Source organism: Ananas comosus, linkage group 7 (assembly GCF_001540865.1).
Source record: "Ananas comosus cultivar F153 linkage group 7, ASM154086v1, whole genome shotgun sequence".
NCBI lineage: Eukaryota > Viridiplantae > Streptophyta > Magnoliopsida > Poales > Bromeliaceae > Ananas > Ananas comosus.
Genome location: NC_033627.1, coordinates 8,800,242 through 8,817,868, shown reverse-complemented (window position 1 = coordinate 8,817,868; position 17,627 = coordinate 8,800,242). Strand labels below are relative to the sequence as shown.

Here is a 17,627-nt window from a genome sequence, read left to right as displayed (position 1 = left end):
ATTGATTATTCCATCAAATTTAATAATGTAAACTACTTTGTAGCGAATAAATTTAGATTACTTGATTATCAGTAGCTAATTATTAAACTGATCAAATTAAATTTTTTTATTTAAAAAATTATAAGTTAAAAAAACGACCAAGACAAATTGAAGTGTCTATTTTAGGATGACTTGTAGTTGAGGGAATTCCTGACCGAGTCTCCATGTACTTCTAAGTGGCAACAGACGATAATTAAAGATTTGGTTAAATGATTGATACAGAATGTGAGGATAATAATCATTCAAAATTTGCAAACAAATGTTAATTATCAGAGAGAAAAATAGTTAATGAATTGCCACATAAGTAGATTAAGAAGTTGTAAAACTTGTGAACGGACGACTCGGATGACTCTTACCAGTAAACCTTCCTCTTGCAAATAAGATAAGATCAAATTCGACGTCCCTTTCGAAATTAATTTTGAAAATTCTTAAATGTCTAGCCAAAGCCCGACCGCCCTGCGTCGACTAGCTTGGTTGAGTTGAAGGGCTTCAGAGGAAGAATCCAAAATTTGAAGGCTGAAGACTTCAACAAAGCTGTGTCAATTGGAATCTATAATACTGATCACATATACTTAGTGGCTCAGAAGTTCGAATTTGGCCCTAGACTCAACACTGTACACTAACATTCTGATGTTGCGTGATTGTTTGCTAGCTAACTGAGACGTCAGTGATTCAGAAATATACATCACACTAAATGATAGGCCTTACAGATCGACAGGTTTCAAGTTCAACGCTACTCAACGTGCCCTTGGAGTAAGTTACGAGTCAATTTTGTTACTCAATTTTAGCAATAGTGACAAATATAATAGTAAGGCACTAAAATTTTTAAGAATGGTGGTAACTCCGTGTAACTCACACAAAGTGGGACCGAATCCACCACCCGCTCCTCCAAAGTGAGGTAACTTACCGATCAGACTATCAGTGGATGGTTTAGGCGTATAAAATACTAAAAGAATCACCATCATTTCTATTTGAGGTGTGGATAGGCAATGACTTATTTGGAGAAATATTTCATGCATTTTTACAATGTAAAATTGTTTTAAATTTCGTGTTTGTAGCTTTATAAATGTCCTTAAAAGTGCTCTCATGCATTTAGAAAAAAAAAAGAGTTGGTTAGGCCCAACTCAGATTAGGTTGGTGGAACTTGTTAGCATTCACAAACACGACCTGGCCCAATCTGATTTTAGCCCAAGTTGTAGCTAAACACTCATGTAAAGTGAGCATAACATTGCACAACGAAATAATAGAGACTTTAGCACTCTTTATTTAACGTTCTATATATTTTTCAAAACCAATGGAATTAGTAGATAGCCTCTCCTCATACATTTTCTGGAAGATGTTCACAATATCCCTTTTGAGAGTGTCCCAGAAAGTTTGGTAGAATTTAAGTGGGAACCCGTCAGGTCCCGAAGCTTTGTCACCCCCAAGTTGAAAAACCGCTTGCTTTATTTCCCCTATGTTGAAAGGTGCAGTGAACCGTTCAAGGCAGGGGGCACTCACTCGCTATACTTTATTTTCCCTATGTTGAAAGGTGCAGTGAGCCGTTCAAGACAGGAGGCACTCACTCGCTTTGTCACCCCCAAGCTGAAAAACCGTTTGTTTTATTTCCCCTATGCTAAAAGGTGCAGTGAGCCGTTCAAGGCAGGGGGCACTCACTCGTCCCTGCTATTAGATTTTTTTTTTTTTCCTCTCTCCCTCTCTCTCTCGGCCTCAGTTGCTTCACCACTGTAGCCTAATTCAACTCCTCTATGAATGAAGCGGATAGCGTGCTACCTTTTTCTAAAAAAAAATATATATTTTTCAATACGGCAAAAATTAAAAATTCAATAAGCAAGATCCTCTTATGCAAAAGCTTATATATGATAACTTAAAAATTATACTTATTAAGAAGATCTCAACACATTAAAATTATACTTATTAAGAAGATCTCAACACATTTTAATCTTTATATAATTTGGTATATTTTTCAATAAAAATTGGAAAATAGTTCTGATGATACAATTGCGCTCATGTCCAACAATTAACACACCTTCTCCCCCACCACACCCAACGACCTGAATTAAGGCCCGAGCTCAAACTCAGCACAAAAGCACAAGTTATCTGAAATATGGCATGCTGTGGTAGATGTATGTGAAAACATGGTTCAGTAGTTTGTCTAGAACGCAGTACGAGAGAGATAGAATTAGTCAGAACATTATTTTGAAATATGATTCATTTAGAATATCAATATAGATAGACATGTATGTAAAAAAAGTGAGTAACTTCTCTTTGTTTCCATATAATTTTTTTTTCTTTCAATTAAGGTCAATTAAATATTCTATCTTCTAATCAAAACAGTACTCTCAACTTTTTTTTCTATACAAGTATATATGACTCTTTTTTATGATTCTATCTAAGAAATCACATTTATTTAAGGTGACTAAATAAATTAGATTAAGAAAAATTGAAGTACATACTACTCTACTATTCCAATTCGCCACTCTTTGCCAATCACGAATCGATGCGTGTGATCTAGACCGAGATTGGGAAGGAGGTTTTGCGATCCCGGTAGCAACTGCACCGAACCATAATAAGGTCACTTGTTATTATCAAACATGAGTCTGACTCATTTGTTAAACATCTACCGTAAAGATCTATTTCCTCTTCTTTTTTTTTTGAGAGATAGATAGCACGTTACCTGTTTCGTTTATTTCATTTATAAATAAACTTAGCTGGAAATGTGAATCAACTAGGGTTCGAACTTGGGCCTCGGATATCAACCACCAACCTCTTTGCCACTTACTTTAGGAACGGTCGGTGTAAAGATCTATTTCTTAAAATGAAAATTTAGAGTTGACACATTAAATAAGCGAACGATGTTAAATTTATTTTGAATTAAATATAAGCTGACTCACAAATAATTGCCGGTCTTAAATGAAACTGTAAGATAGTCATTGCGATAAATTGCTACACTTTTCAGTCGTTGTTGACTCTAAAATAAGCCGAACCACCAAATTGTCGGCAGATTTTTTTAATTTGGAGTCCAAAGAATGGCTAGTGTTGTGCAATAGTGGGTCCAGGACAATAATTATCACTGTGTTCTGAATGTTTTGGCTAGATTTGGTGCACCACATCAGCATTAGACCATCTTCCTCTTCGTCCTCTGTTCCGGTCACACGCCGATCCCCGTACAATTGTGATTGCGATACCAAAAAAAGAAACTCTGATGCCGAGAACTTTCTCGAGTTCGCAAGCTCAATCTTCAAAATTCAGAAAAAACACGCAGGTCATAGCGCGCTTTCATAATTAAAAATATTTTGTAATTTTTTTTTGAAAAAATAAAATTTAAATTATTTTAGTCGGTTATAATTTATTTTCTCTCGTCTGCTTGAGTTGCAATACCGAACGCGCTCCTCGTAATATAAAATTATAATGATAGAAAAATAAAAGAAAGGGTATTTCCAAACATTGCTCCAACAAAATTAATGGGCGTCGCAACAAGCACCTAACTAAGAATAAGTTATTGCATGCATCTGCATGTTTCGTATACCACATCAAATGTTTAATAATAATAATAATAATAATAATAATAATATATATATATATATATATATATATATATATATATATATATACATTAAGAAATAGATAGTACGTTACCCACTTCATTTATTAAAAAAGTGAATTAAACTACAGAAGTGAAACAACACAGTCCTCAGAGGGGGCGTAGGAAAAAAAAAAAAAAACTACCGATTACAAGCGTGCCGCCAATTAGCTGATAGAAATTGCTCTTAAAGATTCGTCAGTTGCTTAATCTTGTAAGCTGCAAGGGACGGGTCCTGTTGGATCTTTCTAAAGAATACGTTGTTCCTAACCTCCCAATTTACCCACCAGTAGAATACCAATCCGGATAACGTAGTAGTCGACGACTATTTTTTACAATGTTATTTTTACATATTATTTATGTTTCAAAAATCTAATAGCTTTTAAAATTTTTAATGAAAAAAATATAAATAAGACAAGTAAAAATAATTATTTGATTAGTTAGCTAACTACTTGAATCAGTATCATAATCACTATCGTACATTAAACACAATGCAGGCATCAAATAGGAATGATTGAGTGAATCAGTGGCTTACTTAGCTACTAGTCAAATTTTAATGTTAATGTAGCTAGAAACCTAAAATAAGATGTCATGTAGTACACGCAACAGTGAAATAGCTTTTTAAGATCCATGAATTTGGTCTTATTAACCAAATGATGGTGGCACTTCTTCAATGAGCCAAACCTACTTTGGTGCAAATTAATTAGATCTCTCTATTATGTCAGAAGAAGGCCACTACTCGAGGGTAGAGCCTTCGTCCCCTACTTCCAGCGGTCGAAAAGTGTGGCCCGGTGTCGAGAAGTGTTTACTTGTGGAGTAACCTATGAGCTAGGTGATGAAAGAAATATCAAGATGTAGTCCGACATCTGGATTGGAGAAACCGCTCTTCGCACCCTATTTTCGGATATCTTTCGGAACATTAGAAACAAGGAGGTCCAAGTATCTCAGTGCTGGAACCCTGACAGATGGAGATAGCGCTTAATCTGTCGCGGTTTCAAGGCGTCCCAATCTATCGAAAGTCGCAGACGGCTAACGATGTTTAAAGATTTGCTCCTAGGCCACTACCCATGCAACAGACCAGACTCAACCAAATGGCGGTGGACCTCCAATCAACTATTTACAGTCAAATCTCTTTACCAGTTCATCACAGATGCCGGACAGCGAGTCTCGATGAACTTGCACATTTGGAATTTGAAAATTTCAATCAAAATCAAAGTCTTCATTTGGCTGTTACTTCGGAAGAGATTACTCACCACTGATAGATTGCTCAATCGAGGTATGCTTGTAGACCAAAACTGTGTTTTCTGTGTGGTACTTACGGAAAGCTGCGATCATTTATTCAGTAACTGTGTTTACGTACGATACCTTCTCCTCAATGTGGAAGGATTGGACACAACTGACGACATCACGGGCGACGTCCGAAGTCTTTAGGCCGTAATTTTTGGCAACCCTGTTGACTCATTGAGAACACAAGGCTTGATCATTCTAGTTGCGATTTGGTGGGTGGTCTAAACGGATAGAAACAACTCCGTTTTTCGAAAAAATCCGCCCAACGCTACCCGGTTTCTAGAACGTGTCAAAATTCTGAATAGCAATTGGACCGCACTACTCTGATGTGTCACTAGACTTTTTTTCTTTTTTTTTTCTTTATATTCTCACCTTGCCCCTTCTCTTTCGCTTTTTAATTTTACCTCTCTTTTGCCTGTTTCCAGAAGGCCTTAGTTGCTTTCATCTTGTACGCTCAGTTCATTTTTCTTAATGAATGAAGCATGTAACTTGCTACTTATTTTTCAAAAAAAAAAAAAGCATTAGCTTTTTAAGTTTTCTTTTTTTTTTCGTTCTTTTCATTGGCATCAATAACTGTATTTTGTGACTGCACTCATGAATTAGAATGTTGCATTAAAAAAAAAAAAATGAAGAGTGTAGTGATAATGGGGATCAACTTAATTACTCGAAACACATCTTTATTCTCGACAAAAATATGCAGGGCATTTAAAACGAAGTCCAAAGTTTACTTTTTTTCCCCTCTGGATTCTGTAATTTTGACGGCTTTATTTTCACTTGCTCTAACTGTTCCAGTTAGAAATTAGAAATATATCAAATTTAAACAGTCAAAAAGTTTTTAAAAATAAGTATTTTTTACACTTTTTAAAATTGTTTATTGCGTACTTAGATCCGATTCCGTTACACTAGAGTCGACTCGTACGTTGCGATTGGTACGGTCACGCACCAGATACCGTGGTAGAGACCGTGTGTCTCTAACTACCACGTCACGTGTCCAAGTTTAATACCATTAGAGCTACAAAAGTGCAAGCAACTGCACAAAAAATAAAAGGAATATATAGGAGCTTATTTACATCTGCTCCTCCTCATTTTCTTACATGGGATCAATGGATTCTCCTCTCCTCCTCAACGGCGACAAGGGCGTCGAAGAGGATGCGGAAGTATCGCCGCAATCGGCAGCGGAGGACGCGCCTGTGGTGCGGACGGCGGGGGAGGCGTGGCGGGTGTTTGCAGAGGAGTCTCGGCGGCTATGGGCGATCGCGGCGCCTATCGCCTTCAACATCATATGCCTCTACGGGACGAATTCCACGACCCAGATCTTCGTCGGCCACCTCGGCGACCTCGAGCTCTCCGCTGTCGCCATCAGCCTCTCCGTCGTCTCCACCTTCTCCTTTGGCTTCCTCGTAATCCCAATTCGTCATTCTCGTTCTCTCTTTGCTTTTATTTTTTACTTGGGGTTTGTTTGGTTCTGCTTCTATCTTTGTGCTTCTATGGTATTTATCACCGCACGTAACGTAATCTTTCCGTAATACCAACGAAGTCTTAGACGTGGTTCGTTAAAGTTTATGCGTTGGGGGTGGTGAGGAAGAGCCATGAGATTCGGTCCGTTCACGACTTTACGGTGGCTCATCGGTTACTGTGCCGTGAGAGCAGAAGCATCTCAAACGTAGGACCACTACAACTAGTCGCCTATCAAGCATTTAGTTCATGGCGACAACAATTGTGCGTGCGAACTAACTAACCAAAAATTCAAATAATAACTCACCAACCAAGCTTTTTTTTTTTTCTTTTTTTTTTGTTATTATTATTATTATTATTTTTAAAGGATTAGGGCTACATGTACCGAGATTAGGGTTTCTGATTGCCCTAGTCTTGAAATCGCCTGCAAGGCTGTATTATCATGATTTAATACGGGGGAAGATAATTGGTCGGATCGCTCTTCTTCTCTTTCCTAAGTAATCCTCTTATTATATTTCCCACAGTTTTCTTTTTTTTTTTTTTTTTCAAGCATAATATGTCATTCGAGATCTAGTACGGTCTCGTGGTTTTGTAGATGTGTATAATGTATTATAGATATATAACATTTGAACTAGGCTACTATGCTATTAATAGCACAAAGTCATTGGTGCTACCAAGTTTTTGGCCATTGGATTAAGAGATGTATGGTTAAGATGATGTGGGCCCTCTAGGGTTGAGTGGGTGGTTGGTTGAATAGTATGATCTAACGGGTGAAAATGATCAAAAGTGTAGATCTAATGGTAGAAAACTTGGTAGCACCAAGTGCTTCACGCTATTAATAGCATAGTAGCCGGACTCTATAACATATTATATTTATATAATTTATAATTTAATTAAGTTTGAAATTAAGCATTGGAATAGCACTATTCCACCAAAATGGTGGAATAGCAAATCTCTTGCTATTCCGGGATAACCGGGAACATCAAGGTTTGACCGGATAAAATATCCAGGTAAAATACCACCCCGTTTGGCGGAATAGCGGGGATAACCCGCTTATACCCCGAACTAAACGGGGCCTAAGTGCCTAACTTAAAACTCCGAAAACTCACCTTTGCCTTTACTTAAGCTTCTTCTTGCCCCAAGAAGTTTGTTCTCCACACCTAGAAGCTTCTCCAAGCTTGTTTGCTCCAAATCCCAAGTGTTGGAGAGGGATTTTAGAGAGTAGAGGAGGAGAATGAGAGCGAAGAGAGATGTTTTCCCTTTGTGCACAGGTAAGGGAGAAGGGGGCCGGGGTCCCTTTAAATATTGAGTTGCAAAATTGCAACTAACTCCCCAAACACATTGAATTACAACTAGTCAAAACTGGGGTTTCGTAGTGCTGAGTACCAGTACTCGAGTTTTAGTACCGGTACACGACCTTTAGTACTAGTACATCTTCCGCAAAACTCGAACGATGATTTTCTGGGTTTTCTATTGCGTACCGATACTCACCTGATTTAGTATTTATACTTAATGAATTAGTACCGATACTCAGAAAGAGTTCCGCAAAACCTGAACGTTGGTTTCTTCTCTACGCACTTGGGTACCGGTACTCTATCTTGGTTCTGTTACTTACTACAAAAATCTGCACTTTCAGCAGATTTTGCTTTCCGAAGTTCGTTTTCGCATCGAGTTTGCACCGAAAGCACTCTTACTTCCCAAACCTCGCTGGGACTACTCGAATAGCTTCCAAGCTACTCTTTACTAGAACTCCGCTATTTGCTGAAGTTCAGTGCCTGCACAAGATGTACTTTTCAGCATACTCTCTGAAAAATATTGTAACATAAAAGGTGTTGAACCAAAAATCATGCTAGTGCCCAAATTTGGTTGAGGGGATATAAAAAGAATATATACATCCTTAAGTTTTGCCAATTTAGAATTGTTAATTGTATTCAGAGTTTAACAACTTTATGGCTTCGGGTTGGTAATTGAGCAACTTAGTCTAGTATTTTGGCCATAGATTAGACCTATGTGCTTGTGAGCTTTCTCTATGTGATTTACCTATCAGAATGATTGTGGTTGTTATTTGTTTGGACTGTAGAAACCATCCTCTGTACATTTGTCTTTATTAGGTAGTTGGAAATTTGGATCATTCCCTATTAAAAGTTCTTGCACCAGTGACTTCTGAGAGTTTGAGTGATCTTAGGATTCACTTCAAGTTAAATATATCAAATGCAAGTAATTCAGATAAATAATTTTTTGGTCTGTTTTCAGCGTTATCTTATTTACTCATTTGTCTATTTGTCCATGTGTTTAATAATTAGCATTAACTTAGGAAGCGTGAGAAGTTTTGTTGTATGTCTGTATTTAATTTGCTTTTGTTATACATGTGCTTTGCTTTAGTTCATGTTTGTGTTCTTTGTAAGTCTTATGAATAATTGTCAAGCAATAATCTTTTTTTATTGATAAATTCACTTGACTATTCTTGGATTTCATTAGCTCTTTATTAGAGGCATAATCTGATTTTGTAGCTGGCTTCTCACTCAAGGCTTTTGTATGTAAAAGGTCGAAAGCTTTTCCCTTGGTGTTTATACGTCTAATTCCACTTTCTACTAAACGCTTTAAAGATAAAAAGAAAAGAGAAAATACTTTGTATCCTCACTCTCATTTTTCACATCATATGTTCAACAAGAAATACATCTGATTTGTGTTAAGTTTTTTATCGGAAGTGTAGATTGCACCACTAGTTTCTGAACTTTAAGGCAAGTTACACTCTGTTTTTGAGCGTCTTTAGTTGGACATTTGACACCCATACTTTGAAAGTGTTTCATTCTAGTCCTCGTTCTTATTTTCTTTGGAGGAAAATAATTGGATGCACTTGGCGCATATTGTATCCGTGTAGCATATTATTGGACCACCATCTCATCTCATACTTCAATCCTACCACTTATTGAGTTAAAGAGTCATAGCATATTATCTAACTAGAAATTGGATAGCTGGATTGGAAGTATGAGATGGCTGGAAGCGTTTTCATGGTGCATGGATGTATGGATGCATCAATTGCAAGCAATAATATTCCCTCAAAGACGAAAAGGAAGCACTTTCAGAAGTTCGGGAGTGTCAAACATCCAAATCAAAAGTTCGAGGACAAGGTGAATTTGACTAAGATTTCAGGAAATAGTAGTGCAATTTTCCTTGTCAAATCTCTCCTCTACTACGAAGGTTAGTAGAATTTATCGTGTATTGTCTATGCATTATGACATGTGTATTGGTACATTTTCCTTTTACAGGGGATCAGGAAAATATGTTCTGAACTTTTGGAGTTAAAGGATGCTGTTGAAAATCTTTGTGGGAACATGCAGTCAAAATATCTAGCCTTCCTTAGGTAACAACAGAAATATGGATTTTCCTCAATATTGTCTATAGAACATGGGACAACTCATTTTTGTAATTATCATTGCTTTTAGATAAAGTTTAGGCTGTTAGATGTACCATCTAGCTACTAATATCTCTAGCAAAGAAAATTTGCAAATACCTGGTGTTTCTATGCAATTTTTGAGTTCATTTGCACATACTTCTGTTTTAAATTGCAGGAAGACCTTTCATATTGAGAAATATTGCTCTTTGTGGTATTTGGTTAAATATGTTAGGAAACCGCATATGTTGCTATCTATGTTAATGTGATCTCTTGGTTACACTTGCATTGACTTTGTCTGCAACTCTGCATATTATCTCAGTACAGTGTAACTAGCACATGAGGAAACCACTTATTTTCCATGTAATTTCAAGTAGAATGGACAGCTGTAGTCTTTATGCATGCATACACATGGTTGGGTAGCTACAACGTTTTACTTTATGTTTATTTTGGAATATCTCCTTTTGTCTATCACCAATATTGCTACTTCTAAAGAAATTTGAAACAATTATTTATCAATGAAAGATTAAGCTATCAAAGAATGGTGTTTTTATATTTTTGTTCTCAACATTCCCCCTCATGTGTGGGCTCGAGACTTTTTTTCGATAGGCCTATGACGTGGACTCAATTAAATGTGAGGAAATTAAATAAGTGGGAGTTTGGTGGGACTTGAACATAGAATCTCTGGCTCTAATATCATGTTAGATAATGTGAAACAACTATTTATCTTCAATATCTTAAAATCTATCTGAGAATTTATATTTTTATACTCAATAAGTACTTTTAGTCCAACTTTACTGATTGAGTCAGAGATCTCTAAAAGAAATTATGGGATTCCTTTAGATTAGAGAAGCCCTCAAATGGTGGGGCCTTGGATGGCAGGGGTGTTTGCAAGCAGGGAAGCCTTAGATCCCAGTTTGGTCTTCCTGTGAGTTCTGATGATATTGAACTGAGTGACGGAGGGCAGCATTGAACAAGAAAAATGATAAGGGGGCGGGGGGGGGGGGGGGGGGGGGAGGGTCCTCCCCTTTTCCAAGTGAATCTTTTATTTAAAGAAAATCTACGAAGCCAGAATGGGCTTGAATAACATAATACCTTTCATGACTCCAATAGTTGTTCATAACTAAACATTCAATGGATTTTCTTCAATGAGTGAGAACTGTTTTGCGCGACCACAACAAGAAATTGAGATTTTTTACCGTAATTCCTTTTGAGGTGTAAAAGGAATTGCATAACTTTTGGGGTGGTTGTGGTCGTTCTGACCCTTTTCCCCTGCCCCTGCATAACAGCTTAGCTTTCCTACATGACAACACCAAGAGCCTCATTTACTCAACTCTCTATAATCTAAACTTTACAATCTATACTTGCTAATGCGCAATTCGAAAATTCATATAGCAGGACTATTTTGGCATAATCTAAGGTAGAAATGTGGAGTTGAATGGAATTTAGATGGATATTCTGGTAACCAAATTGAAATTTATGCCATTAACAGAAGTATGCTATTTCTAATACCACACCACTCAAAGCTTGAGATTATGCATGCCAATTGCTATTTTGCTGTAAATTAGTGTGGCCAATTCCCTTAGGTTTAACTATTGAATGATTGCATATGACTGATGAGTTATAACTAGGATCTCTCTGGGTTTGATTTGAATTCTGCAAGCCTACATGAACATCACTTGTTTTTGATGCATATCTGACTGATACTGAGACCTAGCTGTAATCCTTCGAAGTTGGAGATTACTAGACATAATATGGTAGTGATAACAAGCTTAGATTTTAGGTTGCAAGTTCAAGTGTTTAAACTTCATCTCCCTGAACACTAACAGTTTCATCCCAACTGAGATACAGAATATCTGAGGAGGTTATCGAAGTGGAGCAGGAGTTAATTGAGTTGCAGAAGCATGTTTCTGCACAGGGAATTCTTGTACAGGATCTAATGAGTGGTGTTTGCCGTGAATTAGAAATGTGGAACAAATCCAACAGTGATGAACTTGCTGTCCAATCTGAACTTGATAATCACTTAAATGGTGATATGGAGGACCCTAAGGTCACATTTTTGGAAACTGTCGACATCTTACTTGCAGAACATAAAACAGAAGAAGCATTATTGGTATTGGATGCTGAAGAGAAGAGTTCTCCAGAGCTGAAGGATCTGGGAGACGATTCAACTGCTGCTGTTTCTGCATTTAAGGCAGCATTCCTGAAGAGAAAAGCCATGCTTGTGGAACAACTCGTCATGATTTGTGAACAACCGTCTTTCTGCCTCCCTGAATTAAAGAAGGCTTTGTCTGGTTTAACTAAGCTTGGAAAAGGTTCTTTGGCCCAGCAGTTACTGCTCAAAGCATATGGTTCTCGTCTTCAAAAAAGCATTGAGTCATTTTTGCCTTTATGTACAATATATTCAGAAACATATGCTGCTTCTCTTTCTAAACTTGTTTTTTCGACTATCTCATTGGCAACAAAAGAATCTACTTTACTGTTTGGAGATATGCCTTCCTATACAAATCGAATAGTACAGTGGGCTGAGTTTGAAATAGAGTCTTTTGTTCGCTTGGTTAAGGAGAACTCTCCTTCACCTGAGACCATTTGTGCCCTCCGTGCTGCTAGTGTGTGCATCCAGGGTAGCCTAAGCCACTGTTCACTTTTGGAGTCTGAAGGATTGAAATTCTCAAAGTTGCTTATGGTCCTATTGCGCCCTCATGTTGAAGAGATCCTTGATCTGAATTTCAGACGATCAAGACGAAGAGTACTTGATTTAGCTAGGGACGATGATGTGCTGCTTCCTTCCGCTCAAGTGGGTTCATCTCATTTTGTTGCTTCGCCATCTAACATCATACTTACAAGCAGCGGCAAGAAGTTTATGTCCATTGTCAAGGTGTGTTCTCGCCTTATCTAACACTGTTATTGTGTCACTTCTCTCATAGTATTTGCTTGTTAATTGCTATTGTCTAAGCAGTAGAATTTGGTAGAAGAATTAAATTTCACGTAAGTTTCTGTAACTGATCGTTTTTAACTTATATGAACTTTTGCTTAATAACTCATGTGGGCCTTTAATTTTGAGTCAATTTGAAAGTTCTATTCCCAAGAAAAGGTTTCCAAGTTATCAATATTTCTTGACTAAACTACAATTTTGATTATAAATTACAGCGACGTTAGCTTATACATGTCCCTTCAACACTTATTTAGCTTTGAAGAAAAAAATTTCTTAAGCTTTGTTGGGTCTGTGCTCAATCCTGTCATTGACTATATTTAGGAAATCGTGTCCTCTGCAAGTTTCCTAATAGTCCATTTCATGAATCTATGAGGCAATGGTCTGAATCTTTAAGAACATGAGGTCAATAAAGAGAAAGCCGAGATGCCTACAAAATCTAGCAAATGTCGACTTTTTCTCCCTTATGCTGCTCTTTGACTTAGATGTTTGATGCTTTATGATTGAACAATGCTTTTAAATATAAGCGGGTATCTTAGAGTTTACTTTTTGCAATGACTCGTGTTAGTTAGATACCCAGATTAGTTGCATTATTTCTTTAACAACGACCTTCCCTTTTACGTGTATGTTACTTACAGACATGTTGTTTTTTCTAGTAAGTTATGAGCCTAATTAGTGTCAGGAAGCAACTTTATGGTCTTTTAATCCCACCTTGATTTTGTTGGTAAAAAGAGAATTCTCCACTTAGGTTTTCATATTGGAAATGCAATATGAATTTATGTAGTTTCTATATTCACAGCAGTAGTCTAATTTAGTAAAAGAATTTGATAAATTCAAAGATAATATTTTGCATTATATTGCATATTGAAGCAGTCTTGTAAATTACAGATTTGCTGTTAATGCATGCCTATGTATTTGAAGTACTTTTTTTTTAAAAAAAAACTTTTAGATGTATACAGTATACTTGCATGTTAGCCTTATCGATTGTTGGAAGGGAGAGGAGTATGAATTCTAGAGAGGTATCGCGGCAAAGTAAACTAAAAGCTTTATTAATTATTCTTGGACTGAATTTGGGTGGTGAATAATTTTTCACACATCTACTGCAGCCTATATATAGGCAAAAAACAAAAATTCTAATAGCAATCACTTAACAAGATTTGAACTTATTTCTAATGTCTAACCAACTAATATTAAGAGATAAATCCGGCGGAAATAAATTTAAATTACTAATACGACTAAATCTAAACTTATCAAAATATTGGATTACTTATCAACATCCTCTCTTAACCTAATTTCTTCTATTCCGAGTAGCTTTCGTAGTGTCACGAAATTTTCCGATGTCAGCTGTTTCATAAATATATCATCGAATTGGTCCTCACTTCTGCAAAAGTATAGGTCGATCTCATTTTTCTTCACAAGTTCTCGAATATAATGATAACGGACTTCAATACAGGGTTTCAAGTGTCGTCTTGTGCTGTACCATGCCCCTAAGATGGGGCTGTATGGGGAGGTCTCGCAGCCCCCCCCNCTCCCGTGATACCCAGCGGGTATCGTGTGAGACAGCGATACCCGCTGGGAGTATCACGGCGCAGTGTCGCGCCGCATTTTCTTTTCTTTTTTTTGGTTTTGATTTGTTCGCTAGGATTCTTTTTGGTTTTATTTTGTTGTGATATTTTATTTAGATTTAAGAGTTGATGATAACTAAATCACACTATTTTATCGCTAATTTAACTTTTTATTTTGTTATTCCTTCTCTCACTTTTCTTTAATTTAGTTATCTAATGATTCTAATCTTCTCTATTCTAGAATATAATCTAATCCAATTACAATTGCCTAATCTAATCTATAAAATCTAGTCAAATCTAATCTAATCTAGAGTCTAGTATAACATATATTTAAATTTATCTATCATAATTTATAATTACGAAAACTAAACAAATCTAATCTAGAATTTTCTATTAGACGGTTAAATATAATAGAATATAACTAATTAAATTCGATTTACGTAAGTCCAAATTACCTAAATTAATCTTAGTTTAAAAAATTCTAATTTAAAATTACCTTATTTAATCTAATATCAAATCTAGTCTAATCTATTTTATATTTAAGTTTCCTAATCTTAGTTATTCTTAATCTAATCTTAAGAAGAAACTAATGTAATCTAGAATTACTTAATCTGTTCTATTCCAATTTTAGAATTTGTAAATTAGCATAGATATAAAATCATTTTGATTTAATATTATTAGATATATTATATAATTGATTATAGTAAATTATATAGCCAATTTAATTTGACAATACCAGCTGTATCTGTACCAAAATTGTCAAACATTCTTGTATCTGCAAATGACAATGTACTGTATAATCCACCACGACGATCTATGTGGAACTAAGCCGTCATCTCTTTATAATGATGTAAACTTAAATAATTATTGTACTTTTGAATTCTAATATTCTTTATGATGTATAGTTGTAGTTTACAATTAAAAAAGTTTTTCACTATATTAATTGATGAGTGTAGTAAGCTATAAATAGCCAATATTCATAATTATTTTACTAAATCTTTCAAAACAACATTATAAGATATATTGGGACAAAAGAAACTAAAATAAGTCTGTGTCAAAGCGTGCCACTTGGAGGTTATGCGTATCCATTGGCACGCAAGGGTGCCACGTGTTGGCACGAAGGCGCAACAGTGTCATATCGTGCAAGGCAACAATCGACACGCCTCCGTGCCATGATATTTTAATTCTTGCTTCAATATGCTTACACCTTCATGAAAAACTAAATTTTTTTTGCGATTGCTATAGCCGAGCTATTATCACAAAATATTTTGCAGGTGCCTTTTGATCTTCTCCAAATTCTTCAAGAACTCTTCTAAGCCAAATTGCTTGTCTAGCGCTTGCTGATGCCACCATGTATTCCGCTTCTACTATTGAGAGAGCTATGATATGGGAACATTGCTTCCAAGAAAAAATACGTTACCCAATGTGCTTTTCCGTTCTTCTACGTCGCCGGCCCAATTGCTGTCGGTGAATCCGATGAGTACGGATTTGTAAACATAAGCGTCGAAAATATCGTGGTTGATCGTTCCTTTTATATAGCGCAAAGTATGGTTAGCTACTTGTAGATGCATCTGAGTCGGCTTTTTCATGTATCTACTGATCAACCAACACCATAGGCTATGTTGGGTCTAGTTGCGATTAAATAGCACAAACTTCCCACCAACTATTTGAAATATGTGCGATAAATAGGCTTTTTGTCTCCTTTCTTGTTGAGCTTTAATCTGATCTCTACTAGGGTAACGTCTAGCTTATAATTCGCCACCTAAAATTTTCAAGTATTTCCCCTGCATTTTTTTTTTTTGAGAAATAAAAACACCTTCATCTCTTGGTGAAACATCAATGTATAGATAATAAGCCATATGGCCCATATCGGTCATCTCGAACTTATTAATCATGCTCTTTTTAAATTCTTTAATCATAACTGAATTATTTTCCGTAAGGATAAGATCGTCAACATAGAGGAAAACAAATAAAGCATCACCAGCAGCATTATTTTTAATGTAAAGAGCATGTTCATAGAGGCACTTACAAAATTCAGCTTTTTGAAATTATAGATCTATACGTGTGTACCAGGCTCACGGAGCTTGCTTCAAGCTTTGGAATGCCTTTTTCAATTTGTAAAATTTGTCTTCTTCACCTTTTTGCATAAATCCTGGCGGTTGCTGTATACACATACTTCTCAATCGAGAAAGCCATTGAGGAAGGCAAATTTGATGTCCATCTGATGGATCTTCCATTGTTTTTATGCTGCTACAGCAATTAGGAGCCGTGTAGACTCCAATTTGGCAACGGGAGCCAACACCTCATGAAAATCGACATTGGGCTTCTCTTTATAGCCCTTTACAGCGAGTCTAGCTTTGTGGCGATGGATCGACCCATCTTGGTTGTACTTGGTTTTGTATACCCACATTACGCCAATTGCTTTTTGGCCTTCTGGATGTTTCATCAACTCTCAAGTTTTGTTCTTCTCGATCGCCTCGATTTCATCACATATGGCTTTACGCCACTTTTCTTCTTTCACTGCTTCATCAAACCTCTCAAGAACTAAGAGATCTATTTGAAGAACACAGTGACTAGTTGAAGTAATGAGCCTCCAAAATATGGGAGGCTCATTACTTCAATTAAATTCTAAAGTTATTTCATTTTTTTAGTCGGAACCTTAGGCGGTTCTCGAAAAAAGATAGCGAAAAAAATTATCCCTAAAGTCGAGGATGACAATCTAAAAATATGATGTAGTGGGTCAAATCAGCATCATCATCATTGTCAGTATCATTGAGAATATAATCTTTCAATTTTATGAGTAGTGTAATATTTCTTGGAGGGTTTCTTTGAACACCTTTCGTCGAAGAAGGCGAAGAACTTGATGACGACGAGGGAGGTGATGGTAGTGCAGTAGGAAGATCTGATGCGCGCTGTTCTTGATTCTCGAAATTATCTTTGAATTGAATGCTAATGTCATTATTTATTTTTTCTTTTTCTTTCCAAACCCTTGATTTAGTTTCATCTAATTTCACATCTCTAGTGATTATAATTTTTTCTGCAACTGGATTATATAATTTATAAGTTTTTATATTTTCTGCATAGTCGATAAAAACACATCCGACTGCTTTGTCATCCAATTTCTTTCTCGTTTGCTTTTGAACATGTGCATATGCATGAAAACACATAGATGCTTATATGTTTTCTTCCATTCCATGCTTCTTCAGTTGTTTTATTCGCCATATTGCTTGTTGAACACCTGTTTAATATATAAACGGCACATGAAACAGCTTCAACCTAAAAATTTTCGGTATATCTTTTTCAATAATCATGCTTCTTTGTCATCTCCACAATGGTGCTGTCACGCCCCAGGGTACCTTTTGTAAGCCATTT

The 17,627-nt window shown here is 36.3% G+C and overlaps 1 protein-coding gene across 3 annotated transcripts in view; it reads left to right on the top strand.

Moving 5' to 3' along the window:
- The window catches only part of LOC109712589 (exocyst complex component EXO84C), a 64,926-nt gene that overhangs the window by 28,345 nt on the left and 18,954 nt on the right, over positions 1 to 17,627 (top strand). For 2 of the 3 annotated variants that reach the window (XM_020236224.1, XM_020236222.1), the window contains exons 2-3: positions 9,634 to 9,728; positions 11,610 to 12,636. In XM_020236224.1, coding sequence (XP_020091813.1) covers positions 9,634 to 9,728; positions 11,610 to 12,636 — 1,122 coding nt within the window. Of the gene's footprint in view, positions 1 to 9,633; positions 9,729 to 11,587; positions 12,637 to 17,627 lie in introns of those variants that run through there. The other variant, XM_020236223.1, reaches the window with a different exon arrangement.